At 42.9% G+C, this 15,954-nt stretch overlaps 2 protein-coding genes across 7 annotated transcripts in view; one reads left to right on the top strand and one right to left on the bottom strand.

Moving 5' to 3' along the window:
* LOC140726126 (protein O-GlcNAcase-like) overlaps positions 1–15,954 on the top strand; it is a 303,790-nt gene that overhangs the window by 188,393 nt on the left and 99,443 nt on the right. The window lies entirely within an intron of this gene.
* ccdc166 (coiled-coil domain containing 166) overlaps positions 1–15,954 on the bottom strand; it is a 39,295-nt gene that overhangs the window by 21,925 nt on the left and 1,416 nt on the right. For all 5 annotated transcript variants that reach the window (XM_073042092.1, XM_073042094.1, XM_073042095.1 and 2 more), the window contains exons 2-5: positions 14,303–14,433; positions 13,269–13,322; positions 11,242–11,296; positions 10–154 (exon numbers count right to left, since the gene is read on the bottom strand). In XM_073042092.1, coding sequence (XP_072898193.1) covers positions 10–154; positions 11,242–11,296; positions 13,269–13,322; positions 14,303–14,409 — 361 coding nt within the window. In that variant the 5' untranslated portion in view covers positions 14,410–14,433. The remainder of the gene's footprint in view (positions 1–9; positions 155–11,241; positions 11,297–13,268; positions 13,323–14,302; positions 14,434–15,954) is intronic.

Consider the following 15,954-nt stretch of genomic DNA (forward strand, 5'->3'; position numbering starts at 1 on the left):
TGACCAAACCTTGTTTCTGAGACTCAAAGTTGTCCAATATTTTCTCCTTTGCTTTCCTGATTTCTTCTAGTTTCCTCTGGTTTTCGTCACTCAAGCTGATAATTTGATTGTGTGTTTTGTCCGACCTCTTTGCCATCTGCTGGATGTATTCTTGCTGAAAGTGGGATTAGAAAGAAAAATTCAACAGAATGCTCCCAAAAGAAAGGATAGCAATAAGAATTATAATCTATAAAATGGTATTCCAGGAATGTACTGAGGGGATTTCATAGTTTATATCTGTGATAGTTATTTGAACCACATGGTGCTATTTACATTTTTTCAAACAAAAATGAAAAAGTATTTTGTTAATTAAAAATGCAGGGAAAATGTTAATCCTCATCTCTCTGTTTATCACTAGATATTTGAGACTATAAGACATAGGAGCAGAATTAGGCCATTCAGCCCATCGAGTCTTCTCCACCATTCCATCATGGCTGACTTATTATCTCTCTCAAACCCATTCTTCTGCCTTTTCCCCGCAACCTTTGATGCACTGTCTAATCAAGAACCTGTCAACCTCCGCTTTAAATATACACAATATATGGCCTCCAGATCTATTTGTAGCAATGATTTCCACAGATTAATCAAAGAAATTCATCTTCATCTCTGTTCTAAAGGAAGGTCCTTTTATTCTGAGGCTAATCCTGAACTCCCCACTATAGGAAACATCCTCTCCATCTAGGCCTTTTGATATTGTTCATAATATAGCAAAAATTGGCAGGAAGTTAGTGGATTGGGAAGCTTTTAAAAACCAACAGAAGGCAAATAAAAAGCCATAAGGAAAGAAAGATGAAATATTAAGGTAAGCTAGCCAATAAATTAAAAGAGAATACCAAATATTTATTTCAGAAAGAGTAAAAAAAAAGCAAGAGTGGATATTGGACCGCTGGAAAATGATGTTGCAGAGGTAGTAATGTGGGACAAAGAAATGGTGGACGAACTTAATAAGTAATTTACGTCCATTTTCACTGTGGAATACACTTGCAGTATGCCAGAAATTCAAAAATGTCAGTAAGGAGAAGGTGGATGTAACCTGGACTAGATTGACTACACCCTAGGATTCTGAAAGAGGTAGCTAAAGTGACTGTGGAGGTATTGGTGATGGATCTTTCAAGAATCACTAGATTCTGAAATGGTTCCAGAGGACTGTAAAATTATAAACCTCACTTCACTCTAAGAAGGGAAGGAGGCAGAAGAAAGGAAATTATAGGCCACTTAGCCTGACTTCAGTGGTTGGGAAGATGTTGGAGTCCATTATTAAGAATGGGGCTTCGGAGTACTTGGAGGCACATGATAAAATTGGCATGGTTTCCTGAAGGGGAAATCTTACCGAACAAATCTGTTGGAAAATCTTTGAGGAAATAACAGGCAGAATAGACAAATGAGAATTGGTGGATTTTCAGAAGGCCTATGACAATGAGGCTATTAACAAGATAAGTGCCCATGGTATTACAGGAAAGATACTGGCATAGATAAAAGAATGCCAGGAGACAGTGTGGGAATGAAGGGAGCCCTTTCTGGTCGGTTGCCAGTGGCTAGTGGTATTCCGCAATGGTCAGCGTTGGGACCATTTCTTTTTAAATTATATGTCTCCTGTAGCCTTGGGGTGACTACCTCCCTATAATTTCTGTCTATTACTGCCTCACTTTCCCTAACAAGCCGAAGGTCTTCGCGCTGCAGCTCCAGTTCCCTAACACAGTCTCTATTGAAAACCCAGTCTCCATAAAAGAAAGGTACCATCTAGCAGAGTGGCCGTTGGTGGAGTGGTCTGAGCCAGAGTGGTAAGGCTTTGGCTTAACAGGCGAGAACAAATGGAGGGAAGGTAAGTAGTTAAGTTTATTTCTTATTTATTTTTCTTATTTAACTTTTGAAAGAATAATAGGGGGGTATGTCTGCAGGGAAGGTGTACTGTTCTGGGTGTTAGATGTGGGATTTGCAGGAGACTTCCAGCCTCCCCGATGGCCACATCTACACAAGTGCATCAAAATGCAGCTCCTTAGAGACCATGTTAGGGAACGAGCTGCAGTTCAATGACCTTCAGCTTGTTAGTGAAAATGAAGAGGTGATAGATAGGAGCTACAGGGAGGTAGTCACCGCAAGGCTACAGGAGGCAGATAAATGGGTGACTATCAAGATAGAGAAGGGAAAATGTCAGATAGTGGAGAGCACCCCTGTGGCTGTCCTCTTTAACAATAAGTACTCCAATTTGAATACTGTTGGGGGCAGTGGGATGACCTCCCTGGGAGAAGCAGCAGCGGCAGTGCTTCTGGCTCAGAAGGGTAGGGAACTGAAGAGGATGGCAGCAGTAACAGGGGACTTTATAGTTAGGAGGATAGATAGATGATTCTGTGGATGCAAAAAAAAACACAAATGGTAATTTGTCTCCCAGGTGTCAGGGTGCGTGATGCTTCTGAACGCGACCACAATATCCTGAAAAGGGAGAGTGAGCAGCCAGAAGTCGTGGTACATATTGGTGCCAACGACATAGGTAGAAAAAAGGGAGGAGGTCCTGGAAACGGAATATAGGAAGTTAGGGAAAGAAGTTGTGAAGAGGGACCTCAAGGATCTCAGGAGTTGCCTATGCCACACAACAGTGAGGATAGGAATAAAATTAAGTGGCAGATAAATATGTGGCTAAAGAATTGGAGCAGTGGGCAGGGATTCAGATTTCTGGATCATTGGGACCTCTTCTGGGGCAGTGTGACCTATACAAAAGGGATGGGTTGCACTTGAATCCAAGCGGGACCAATATCTTTGCAGGCAGGTTTGCTAAAGCTGTTCACTTTAGGTCGCATCTGGAATTTCCAGTTGGCGGACGATTTCCCTCCACGCCGCTCTGACATATTGGGAAATCATGAACTCGGCAGGTTACAGCAGTGGTTTGCCATTGCCTACTCCTGCAGTGGATGACCAGGACATCTAAGTGCCTTGTCATGCTCTTAGCGCTCCACCAACGCCTGCTGGCCTGCCTTCTTGACCGTTGGACCATTAATCGGTCTCCTCCGCTCAATCCGCCAGGGCCAGACTTCACATACTGGGATAGGCAAATCCCCTACCTCACCGAGGATTGAAGATCCGTCGGCCCCGTCTGCCGAGACGGTTTACTGGGGTGTGGCCGCTGCGCGTGCAACAGCTACTTGGAGCCACAGGTGAGAGCTGAGCGCCAGGTGGGGACCAAAGGTGGAAGAGCTGCCCTGAAAAAGGGCACCGCAGGCCCTCCACCAGAGGTGCTACACCTCCCTAGCCACCCCATACACTCCTAAAGCTGTTAGGAGTAGTTTAAACTAACATGGCAGGGGGATAGGAATCAATATGATAAAGCTGAAGATCAGCCAACAGGTTTACCAGTAGATGATGGGTGTAATATGAATGTAAGGAAGGACAAGCCAATGATTGGGTCCAAATGCATAGTGCAAAGAGTTAAGTTATACTGCAGATGCAAAAGGGCAACAAATGCAGGACTGAAGGTGCTGTATTTAAATGTACATAAAATTCAGAATAAAGTGGATGAACTCGTGGCGCAATTAGAGATTGATGTTGTGGGCATCACTGAGTCATGGCTAAAAGAACATAGTTGGGAGCTTAGTATCAAAAGATATGCTTTGTATCTTAAGGATAGGCAGGAAGGCATAGGTGGTGGCATGGCACTGTTGGTAAGAGATGTAATTACATATTTAGAAAGACATGACATAGGGTCAAAGAATATCAAATCTTTGAGAGTGGAGTTAAGAAACTGCAAGGGGAAAAAAAAACATTATGGGAATCATATAGGCCCCCAAATAGTATGCAAGATGTGGGGTTGAGATTGCAGAGGGAGCTGGAAAGGGCATGTAATAGGGAAATGTCACAATTGCAGTGGGGGGGGGGGGCTTCAAAATACAAGGGGATTGGGAAAATCAGGTTGATATCGGAATTTATTGAATGCCTATGAGATGGCTTTTTAGAGCAGCTTGTGCTTGAGCCTACTCTGGGAAAGGCTACCTTAGACTGGATGTTGTGTAATAATTCAGATTTTATTAGGGAGCTTAATGTGAAGTAACCCTTGGGAGCCAAAGATGATAATGTGATTGAATTCATACTGCAATTTGAGAGGGAGAAACGTATGTTAGATGCATTAGTGGAGCAATGGAATAAAGGGAATTATATAGCCATGAGAGAGGAGCTTGCCTGGGTGCTTTGGCGGGGGATACTGGTGGAATGACGGCAGAGCAGATGTAGCTGACATTTCTGGGAATAGTTCACAAGGCGCAGGATAAATATGTCCCATTGAAAAAGTAGTTCTCAAATGGCAGGGGTAGACAACTGTGGCTGACAAGGGAAGTTAAGGACTGCATAAAAACCAAGGAAAGGGCATATAAAGTAGCAAAACTGAGTGAGAAGTTGGATGTTTGGGAAGTTTTTAAAATTCAGCAAAAGGCAGCTGAAAAGCCATAAAAAGGAAAAAGATGAAATATGTGGGCAAATTAGCCAATAATATAAAGCAGGATACTAAAAGATTTTTCAGTTATATAAAGAGAAAAAGGGAGGTGAAAGTTGACATTCAACTGCTGGAAAATTATGCTGGTGAGGTAGTAATTGGTTACAAAGAAATGGCAGATGAACTTAATGAGTACTTTGCATCAGTTTTCACTATGAAAGACACTAGCAGTGTGCCAGAGGTCCATGACTATCAGAGAGCAGGAGTGCCCTTGTTAGTATGAAGGAAAAATTGCTAAGAATGGTCTTAAGGTGGATAAGTCACCTGGAACAGATGGACTACATCCCAGAGTTCTGAAAGAGGTTGCTGAAGAGATAGCAGATGCATTGGTTATGATCTTTCATGAATCACTTGATTCTGGAATGGTTTTGGAGGGTTGGAAGATTGCAATTGTCACTCCACCCTTAAAGAAAGGAGGAAGACAAAAGAAAGGAAATTATAGGCCAGTTAGCCTAATTGGAGTCTATTATTAAGGATGAGGTTGCAGGGTAATTGGAGACTGATGATAAAAGCCAGCATGTCAAGGGAAATCTAGCCTGATGAAACTATTAGAGTTCCTTGAGGAAGTAAAAAGTAGAGTGGACAAAGGACAGACAGTGGATATCATTTAATTGCATTTTCAGAAGACACTTGATAAGGTGCCACACGAGGCTGCTTAACAAGATAAAATCCTATGGCATTACAGGAAAGATACTGGCATGGATAGAGGAATGGCTGACAGGCAGGAGGTAGCAAGTGGGAATAAAGGGGGCCTTTTCTGGTTGGCTGCCAGTGACTAGTGGTGTTCCTCAGGGGTCAGTATTGGGTCTGTTACTTTTCACATTGTTTGTCAATAATTTGCATAACAGAATTGATGACTTTGTGGCAAAGTTTGCAAATGATATGAAGATAGGTGGAGGGGTAGGTAGTGCTGAGGAAGCAACATGATTTCAGCAGGACTTAGACAAATTGGAAGAATGTGCAAAAAAGTGGCAGATGAAATAGTGTTTTGCGTTTTGGTGGAAGGAACAAAAGTGCAGACTATGATCTAAACAGGGAGAAAATACAAACATAGTCATGGACTCCTCCCACCCTGGACATTCTCTCTTCTCTCCCCTCAAGCAGTAGATATGTACTGCCAGACTGAAGGACAGCTTCCACCCTCTGATGCTAGTCTGTTGAATTCACCTCTTGTACAATAACGATGGACTCTTGATCTGTCCGCCTACATCAATGTAGCTCTTGACGTTTCTTTGTCTGCTTACACATACTTTCTCTGAAACTGTAATACTACATTCTGCAATGGGCAGCACAGTAGCTTAGTGATTAGCAGTACAGTACAGGTGACCTGGGTTCAAATCCCACTGCTGCCTGTAAGGAGTTCATATGTTCTCCCCATGACCGTGTGGGTTTCCTCCGGGTGCACTAGTTTCCTTCCATAGTTCAAAGACGTACCGTTTGGCCCCACTACCTTGTGGGTAGCCTCAGGAGAGACAAAGGTTACGAGAGTAAACCCAGACAGCAAACTTGAAGCAGAGCCCCTAAGGCGGCTGGACATCATTGAATGTCCTTCTGACAGTTCCTGCAGCCAAGCTGGTACCAAATGTGATGCTTCATAAGCTTTCCTTTAGACTGCACTGGTGAGGCCAAGAAGGGGATCTCAAGATTTCCATACCCCCACCCAGGCTTGTGATGATGATGACCATCACCCATTGTCCTTTGAGACAGACAGATGCCAACCACCAATAGTTGGATTTAAAATAGTGCAAAACAGAAAAAATATAAAAAAGTGAGGTAATGTTTATGGGTTCAATCTCCATATGGCAGAGGGGAAGAAGATGGTCCTGAATTGCTGAATATGTGCCTGACGGCTTTTGCATCTCCTTCCTGACGATAACAATGAGAAGAGGACATGCCCTGGGTGATGGAGGTCCTTAATAATGGACATCGCCTTTCTGAGGCACTGCTCCTTGAAGATGTCTTTGATACTACGGAAGCGAGTACTCAAGATGGAGCTGACTAATTTTACAACTTTCTGTAGCTTCTTCCGGCCCTATGCCGTAGCCCCCACCCCCATACCAGAGAGTGATGCAACCTGTTAGAATACTCTCCATTGTAAATCAGTAGAAGTTTGAGTGTTTTAGATGAAAAACCAAATATCTTCAAACTCCTAATGAAATACAGCCACTGTCTTGCCTTCTTTATAGCTGCATCAATATGTTGGGACCAGGTTAGATCCTCAGAGATCTTGATACCCAGGAACTTGGAATTTCTCACTCTCTCCACTTCTGATCCCCCTTTGAGGAATGGTTCGTGTTCCCTCATCTTATGCTTCCTGAAGTCCACAATCAGCTTTTTGGTCTTACAGCCATTGAATGCAAGGTTGTTGCTATGACATCACTCAACTAGTTGGTATATCTTGTTCCTGTATGCCCTCTCATCTCCATCTGAGATTCTGCCAACAATGGTTATATCATCAGCAACTTTATAGATGGTGTTTGAGCTATGCCTAGCCTTACAGTCAAATCAAGTTACTTTTTATTGTCATTTCAACCATAACTGCTGGTACAGTACATAGTAAAAATGAGACAATGTTTTTCAGGACCATGGTGTTACATGACACGGTACAAAAACTAGACTGAACTATGTAAAAAACAAAGAGCAGTGGGCTTAGCACACACCTCTGAGGTGTGCCAGTATTGATCATCAGCGAGGAGGAGATATCACCAATCTGCATAGCTTGTGGTCTTCTGGTTAAGAAGTCGAGGATCCAATTGTAGAGGGAAGCACAGAGAGCCAGGTTCGATAGCTTATTGATCCGGACTGTGGGTATGACGGTGTTAAATGCTGAGATATAGTCAATGAACAGCATCCTGACGTAGGTGTTTGTATTGTCCAGTTGATCTAAGGCTGTGTGAAGAGCCATTGAGACTACATCTGCCATAGACCTATTGTGGCAATAAGTCCATGTCCTTGCTGAAACAGGAGTTTAGTCTAGCCATGACCAATCTCTCAAAGCATTTCATCACTGTAGATTTGAGTGTTTCTGGGCAATAGACATTAAGGCAGCTCACACTACTCTTCTTAGGCACTGGTATAATTGTTGCCTTTCTGAAGTAGGTGGGAACTTCTGACCGTAGCAGTGAGAGTTTGAAAATGCTGTATCTCAATAAGTTAATAAGTAAATTGTTATTGCTTTTCCTGTTGTATTACCTTGATGTATTTATGTACAGAATGACATGACTGGATGGAACTTAAACAAAAATTGTTCATTATATCTTGGTACATGTGACAATAATAAACCAAACCCAATTTAAAAAGAACAATTTTTAAAAATCATGAGGAAGTAGTTAGCATTAACATGCTTGATGGACTGTGGAATTTAATATGAGTTCCTTTGTACGTAAGGGTGTCCATAAATTGGGCGTTTGCGGCCTGGTAATTGAATTCCTGTTAAATCACAAAGCAATCTGCTTCCCTCTTGTGGCCGGAGGCAGTACTGCGACAGCCCATTCATTGAAATGGAACCAGAAACAACACACCAGTTCTCACAAGAAAATGCCTGAAGGGACTTGGCAGGGTTGTAACCACAGACCCAAGGGCTGAGCCAAGGAAAGAGTTGAGGTTTGGTGACAGCCTGCTGGCGGAAGCCTCCTTGGGAAGGTGGTCCAGTGCTGTCAAAGGGAGAGAACATGAGAAAATAGGAGCAGCAATAGGCCATTCGGCCCATCAATACAATTTCAAAGTTCAAAGTAAATTTATTATCAAAGTTCATATATGTCACTATATACAACCCAGCGATTCATTTTCTTGTGAGAGTACTCAATAAATCCAATCACTACAATAGAACTAATGAAAGACTATACCAACAGGGCAGACAACCAGTGTGCAAAAGACAACACACTATGCAGCTGTACAGGGCCCTGGTGAGACCCCACCTGGAGTACTGTGTGTAGTTTTGGTCTCCAAATTTGAGGAAGGACATTCTTGCTTTGGAGGGAGTGCAGCGTAGGTTCACAAGGTTAATTCCCGGAATGGCGGGACTGTCATATGTTGAAAGATTGGAGCGACTGGGCTTGTATACACTGGAATTTAGAAGGATGAGAGGGGATCTGATTGAAACATATAAGATTATTAAGGGATTGGACACACTGGAGGCAGGAAGCATGTTCCCACTGATGGGTGAGTCCAGAACTAGAGGCCACAGTTTAAGAATAAGGGGTAGGCCATTTAGAACAGAGATGCGGAAAAACTTTTTCACCCAGAGAGTGGTGGATATGTGGACTGCTCTGCCCCAGAAGGCAGTGGAGGCCAAGTCTCTGAATGCATTCAAGAGAGAGTTAGATAGAGCTCTTATAGATAGCGGGGTCAAGGGATATGGGGAGAGGGCAGGAACGGGGTACTGATTGTGTATGATCAGCCATGATCACAGTGAATGGTGGTGCTGGCTAGAAGGGCCGAATGGCCTACTCCTGCACCTACTGTCTATTGTCTATGCAAATAAAAAAAGAAAAAAATAATAGTAAATAAATAATCAAGGAATATTGATAACATGAGATGAAGAGTCCTGGAAAGTGAGCCCATAGGTTGTGGGAACAGTTCAGTGATGGGGCAAATGAAGTTATCCCCTCTGGTTCAAGAGCCTGTGGTTGAGGGGTAATAGCTATTCCTGAACCTGGTAGTGTGGGTCCTGAGTCTCCTGTACCTTCTTCCTGATGGCAGCAGCAAGAAAAGAGCATGACCTGGTTGGTGGAGGTCCCTGATAATGGACGCAGCATGTTCCGTGTAGATGTGCACAATGGTGGGGAAGCCTTTACCCGTGATGGACTTAGTCTTATCCACTACTTTTTTGTAGTATTTTCCATCCAAAGGCATTGGTGTTTCCATACCAGACTTTGAAACAGCCAATCAATATACTCTCCATTGCACATCTACAGAAGTTTGTCCCAGGCCTCATCTGCTCTGTGCCCGATCCCCACACCCTCAATCACTAAATCTACCTCACTTTTAATGAACCCATGATCACTACTTCATTATTCCTTTTTTTAACTGATTAATTTTGTCATTTATAGTTATTTTAAGACTTTGCACAAATTCCTGCCACAAAGCAACAAATTTCAAAATTCAATATTCAAGATTGTTCAATGTCATTTCCTGTGCACAAGTGTAAAGGAGAATGAAATAATTGTTACTCCGGATCTGATGCAGCACACAAAAAAACACAAGATAAAGAACACAACAATACTAATAAAAACACAATAAATATAAATACATAAGATAGCTTATATACATAGATTGATACTCGGCAGTGTCTGTACATAAGGTGACACTGACAGGAAATGATAAAGTAGTGGTGGCTGGGGGTGTGGAAGGCTGAGTTAATGGGTGGTGGTGTTGTTCGGCCCTACTGCTTGAGGTAAGTAGCTGTTTTTCAGCCTGGTGCTCTTGGTGTGGATGCTACGTAGCCTCCTCCCTGATGGGATTGGGACAAGTTATAAAGACATATAATAGTGATAACAAAGCTAATTCTCATTCTAGTCAGCTAACTTCCACAACTGTGCTGAAAAGTGGCAGATGGAGTTCAATCCAGAAAAGTGTGAAGTGATTCACTTTGGACTTGATGGCAGAATATAGGATTAATGGCATGATTCTTAGCAATGTGCAGGAACAGAGGCCCCGCAAAATTGCAGTGCAAGTTGATAGGGTGGTTAAGTAGGTGTATGATGTGTTGGGCTTCATTAGTCAGGGAATTGAGTTCAAGAACAACAAGGTAATGTTGCAGCTCTATAAAACTGGTTAAACCACACTAGGGAATATTATGTTCACTTCTGGTCACCTCCTTATAGAACGGATGCAGAAGCCTCAAAGAGAGTGCAGATGAGATTTACCAGGATGCTGCCTAGATTAGACAGCAAGTATTATTTGGATAGATTGTCTGAGCTAAGGTCTTTTTCTTTGACGTGAAGGATAAAAGAAGGACCTGTGATCCACCCAGCTCATCCATGCCAGCAAAATGCCAATCTGCACTATTACGATTTGCCTGCAATTAGCCCCTATTCCTCTAAACATTTTCTATCCATTCGGCTGTATCTCAAACATTGTAATTGTACCTGCCTCTACTACTCCCTCTGCTAGCTCATTCCATATACCCACTGTCTGTGTGAAAATCTTGCCCCTTTAAACCTTTCCCCTTTCACCTTAAACCTTTGCCCTCCAGTTTTACACTCCTCTACCCTGGGAAAATATCTCTAACAAGGCTGGTAGTCTAGCAGTTAGCACAATCGCTTTACAGTGCAAGTGATTACCAATCTGGGTCTGATTCTTGCTGCTGTATGTAAGGAGTTTGTATGTTCTCCTTGTGACCACGTGGGTTTCCTCCAGGTGTTTAGGTTTCCTCCCACAATCCAAAGACATGCAGTTAGGGTTAGGGAGTTGTAGGTATGCTACGTTGGTGCCAGAAGCATGGTGAAACTTGCAGTCCTCAGCACAATCCTTGTTGATTCAATTTGATGCAAATGATGCATTTCACTGCATGTTTCAACGTACATGTGACAAATAAAGTGAATTTTTTCCTAATCTTCACACTCTATCTTTAATTTCATAAACCTCATACATTTATAAACCTCCATAATGTCATCCCTCAGGCCTCCTGTGCTCAACTTCCCCGGGCTGTCCAGTCTCTCCTCATCACTCAAGCCCTCCAGTGCCACACTGCTCCAGAAGTCTGTCTGCCGCCATCTACTTACCGTCTCCAGACGAGTCTGCTGTGCTTCCTTCTCCAGGAAGTCATTCTCTTTCCGTCTGGAATGCCTCAGCTAAAGAAAGTCATTGGCAAAAGTTGAATCTTAAAGAGACATTGTGTTTTCAGTGTGACATCTGCATGGTGAGGGAGCACCTTTAACCCATCTTTTGTTCCCTCCCCACAAGCATGTCGCTGCTGTGGACGCAGGATGGTGAGTCTCTCTGTCCACAAGAACAGGAGAGCCTCCCAACAACTGAGGACATCTTCAAAAGATGATGCCTCAAGAAGACAGAATTTGAATCAGAATCAGGTTTAATATCACTGGCATATGCAATGAAATTTGTTGTTTTGTGGCAGCAGTACAGTGCAATACATAATAAAAAACCTATACATTAAAATAAGATATATATAAGGTATATAAAAATAAGGAGTGCAACAGAGTGAGAAAATAGTGAGGTAGTGTTCACAGGTTCACTCAGAAATCTGATGGCGGAGGGGAAGAAACTGTTCCTAAACCATTGAGTCTGCATCTTCAGGCTCCTGTATGTCTTCCTTGATGGTAGCAATGAGAAGAGGGCTGTCCTGGGTGATGGGTGTCCTTAACGATGGATGCTGCCTTTTTGAGGCCTTGCCTTTTGAAGCCATCACTAAAGACCATCATCATCCATGACATGCCCTCTTCTTGTTACTGCCGTCAGGGAGGTGGTGTAGAGCCTGAAGCCACACACTCAAATTCTTAGGAACAGCTTCTTCCCCTCCACTATCAGATTTCTGAACAGTCCATGAACACTACCTAACTACAGTATTCCTCTTCTGCATTATTTATTTATGGAGTTGTAGAACACTACAGCACAGAAACAGGCCCTTTGAGTCGATGCCAAACTATTATTCTGCATAGAACATAAGAAATAGGAATCCGGCCCATCGAGCCTGCCCTGCCATTCAATAAGAGCATGGCTGACCTGTCCCAACAATTTGCATCTTGACCCTCTATACCCCTCCCAACCATGTACTTACCCGAATTTCTCTTACGTGTTGAAATCAAACCCGAGTCCACCCCTTCCACTGGCGGCTCGTTCCACACGCTCACCGCCCTCTAAGTGAAGAGGTTCCCCGGGTATCGTTTAAACATTTCATCTTTTATTTTTTTTATTATTATAGCTTATCGTTTATTTTATGCCTTTGACTGTACTGCTGCCTCAAAACAACAAATGGTTAGTGCGACGCCATTCCAGCTTAGGGCATCAGAGTTCGGAGGTCAATGATGACGTTGTGTAAGGAGTTTGTACGTTCCTCCCCATGAACACATTGGTTTCCTCTGGGCGCTCTGGTTTCCTTGAACATTGCAAAGATGTTATTAGGATAACTGGCCATTGTATAAATTTTCCAGTGATTAGGCTAGGGTTCAATATAGCTGGGTTGCTGTGCGGTGTGGTTCATTGGCTGGAAGGTCCATGCTGTATCTCTAAATAGATAAATAATAAAACTATACACCATATGTCAGTAATAATAAACCTGATCCTGACAACACTAAATATCAGCTTTGGGACCATCCAGAAAAGGCAGGTTCCATAATAAAAGACCTCAAAGTGGCCCACAACCTTGTCATGGCTTGCATGCCTCAATGACCCAGAGAGCTATAATGGCAGCAGTCAGGGCTTTATACTTTAGCTCTTGGTAGGATCACCATGCCAAACAGGTCAAAGGGGAGAGGCCACCAATGCTCCAGGTTTGAGGGTTCAGCTTAGGGCGAACAACCCTGACTGGTCAAACAAAATTGTTGCAGAAACAGCAATGAAGAATCCTTCTGCATCAGTGTGCGACGGTATTCCTGAGTCTCCACCCAGGACTTGCACGACTGACAGTAAACCGAGGGAAAGCTATTGACACAATGAAGGAAGCCGTAAACGTCGCTGTAAATGGAAGACCTTCATTGCTGCCCTTAACACCAACGGCATAACGGGCAAAAAAAAAGAACATTGAAAAGAACCATAAGTGTAGCCCCACTTCATGCAAGTCTGTAAAGGATACAGTTCATAAGTCTTCAACTTCAGTTGCTTAAGCTCTTTGACAATTTCATCATACCTTTAAAAATAAAAACAAATACCATGAAGAGTTTGGAAAAATAATCGAACTCTTGCTCTAATATGTGGCATAATTCCTCTGTCACATGCCCTGAAAATCACCCAATGTCCCACCAACTCTGCCAGCAAACCCTGAGTTTTCTAACCCTCACCCCCCTCTCACTTGGGGACACAAGAGATTGCAATTTGGAGCAAACAGGCTGCTATAGAAACTCAACGGATCAAGCAGGAGAAAAGGAATTGTCAAAAGGTTTCGGGTCAATTCCCTGCATCAGGACCTTTATAGCTTATCAATGCTTTGGAGACACCCTCGAAAGGCAGCACCCATCATTAAGGCTCCCCATCACCCAGGACATGCCCTCTTCTCATTGCTACCATCAAGGAACTTGAAGACACATACTCAATCATTTAGAAACAGCTTCCTCCCCCTGCCATCAGATTTCTGAATGGACAAGGAAACACTACCTCACTATTTTAAATTTTTTTTGCCCTTTTTACATTCCTTATTTATATATATTTCTTATTGTCATTTATAGATTTTATTACTAGATATTACAATGTACTACTGCCACAAAGCAACAAATTTCACGTCATATGCCAGTGATATTAAACCACATTCTGATTCTGCCTCTCATAATTTGGTAAACTTCTTTCAGATCTCTCCTAAGCTGTCGCTTCAGAGAAAACAACCCAAGGTTGTCTTACCTCTCCTTACGGCTCATGCTGTCAAATCCAGGCAGCATCATGGTAACCCTCTCCAAAGCATCCACCTCCTTCCTTGAATGCTTAGAACTGCACACAGTACACCAAGTGCAGCCTAACCAAAGATTTGTACAGTTCAACATGACTTCCTAACTCTTACACTCAAGTGGAACCACCTTCATCCCATTTCTGAGGTTCACTCTCCACTCTGCAGACCCCACATTCACCCTCATCCCTTCAGCCATCACCAGCCCCGTTACTAAAGGTCAGTTGTCTCACTCATTCTGCAGGGTGACAATTCGGTCAGTGGCTGTAGCCAGGACATCCTGTTCCATCCCCACAGGTTTGCTCTTAGCTTCGCCTTGTCCCATCTTCTTCTTCGACATTCTTGCTACCGTTTATTTCTTTTTCTGCGTGGGAGTGTTGATGGAAAGTTAGCTTTGGCAAGTCTATCTATGAAATATTAAACAGTTCCTCACAAATTCCTTCACACCACATTTAAGACCCTAAGGCACAGGAATAGAATTAGGCCATTCGGGCCATTGAATATGCTCTGCCATTTCATCATGGCTGATTTATTATCCCTCTCAACACCATTCACCTGCTTTCTCCCTGTAACCTTTGACACCCTTACTGATTAAGAACCTATAAACCTCCACTTTAAGTACACCCAATCACTTGGCCTCCACAGCCATCCATGACAATGAATTCCAGAGGCTCACCACCCTCTGGTTGAAGAAATTCCTCCTTATCTCTGTTCTAAATGGACATCCTTCTATTCTAAGGCTGCACCCTCTGATCCCAGACCCCCCTACTATAGGAAACGTCCCCTCCACATCCACTTTATCTCTGCCTTTCAATATTTGATAGGTTTCAATGAGATCACCCCTCATTCCAGTGAGTACATGCCCAGAGGTGGCATCCCCATCCTTTGCAGCATTCTGACCCTTGTTGTGGTTATCCTGCCCATACCACCCTCCCCATCAAGTCACCATTCTTTCTAGATGGGTGTACACCATGAGTTTCAGTAAACTACCTGACCAGGGTGGGAGGGAGAGATCAGAGCACACCACCCTCGCTGTGCACACTGACACACACTTCATCAGAAAACTAACACAGGATCTATTTAAAAGGAAATTTATTGAGAGACTTGGCAGAAAATTCCAAGCATGTGTATATTGGTATTTGGTTTATTGGTAATTGTGTTGCCAGAATGCGTGGGCTGCCCCAGCACATCCTTGGATGTGTTGGTTATTAATGCAAAGACATACTTCACTGTATGTTTCGATGTACATTTGATAAATAAATGAATCTGAAGTAATAAACAAGCTACCGGAGGAACTCAGAGGGGCCAGAGGGAGATGAACAATTGAGACCTTTCATCAGGTGAAACCTTGTAAACCTTGTACTGACCTGATAAAGGAAGTTCTGAATGCCACCAGAGATGAAGGACTTTCATTGCTGCCCTAAATGCCAGCAGCATAACAGGCAGGATGTAAGTGGGTCAGTACATGTAACAAAAAAAAGTCTACCAAGCAATACACACAAAATGCTGGAGGAACTCAGCAGGCCAAGCAGCACCTATGGAAAAAAGTACAATCAATGGTTCTGGCCGAGACCCTTCGGCAAGTCTGACCTGCTGAGTTCCTCCAACATTTTGTGTGTGTTGCTTGGAACTCCAGCATCTGCAGATTTTCTCTTGTTTGGAACCAGTTTGCCAAGTTGAGATTCAAGATTCATATTGTTTAATGTTATTTCCTGTACCCAAGTGTAAAGCAGAATGAAATAATTGTTTCTCTGGATCAGATGCAACACAAAAGATATACAGCACAACAATAATAACAAAAATACTGTAGAATAAATATAAGTACATAAGATAGCTTTAGGCACAGGAGTGTCTGTACATAAGGTGGCTCTGACAGCAAATGATA

Source organism: Hemitrygon akajei, chromosome 4 (genome assembly GCF_048418815.1).
Source record: "Hemitrygon akajei chromosome 4, sHemAka1.3, whole genome shotgun sequence".
NCBI lineage: Eukaryota > Metazoa > Chordata > Chondrichthyes > Myliobatiformes > Dasyatidae > Hemitrygon > Hemitrygon akajei.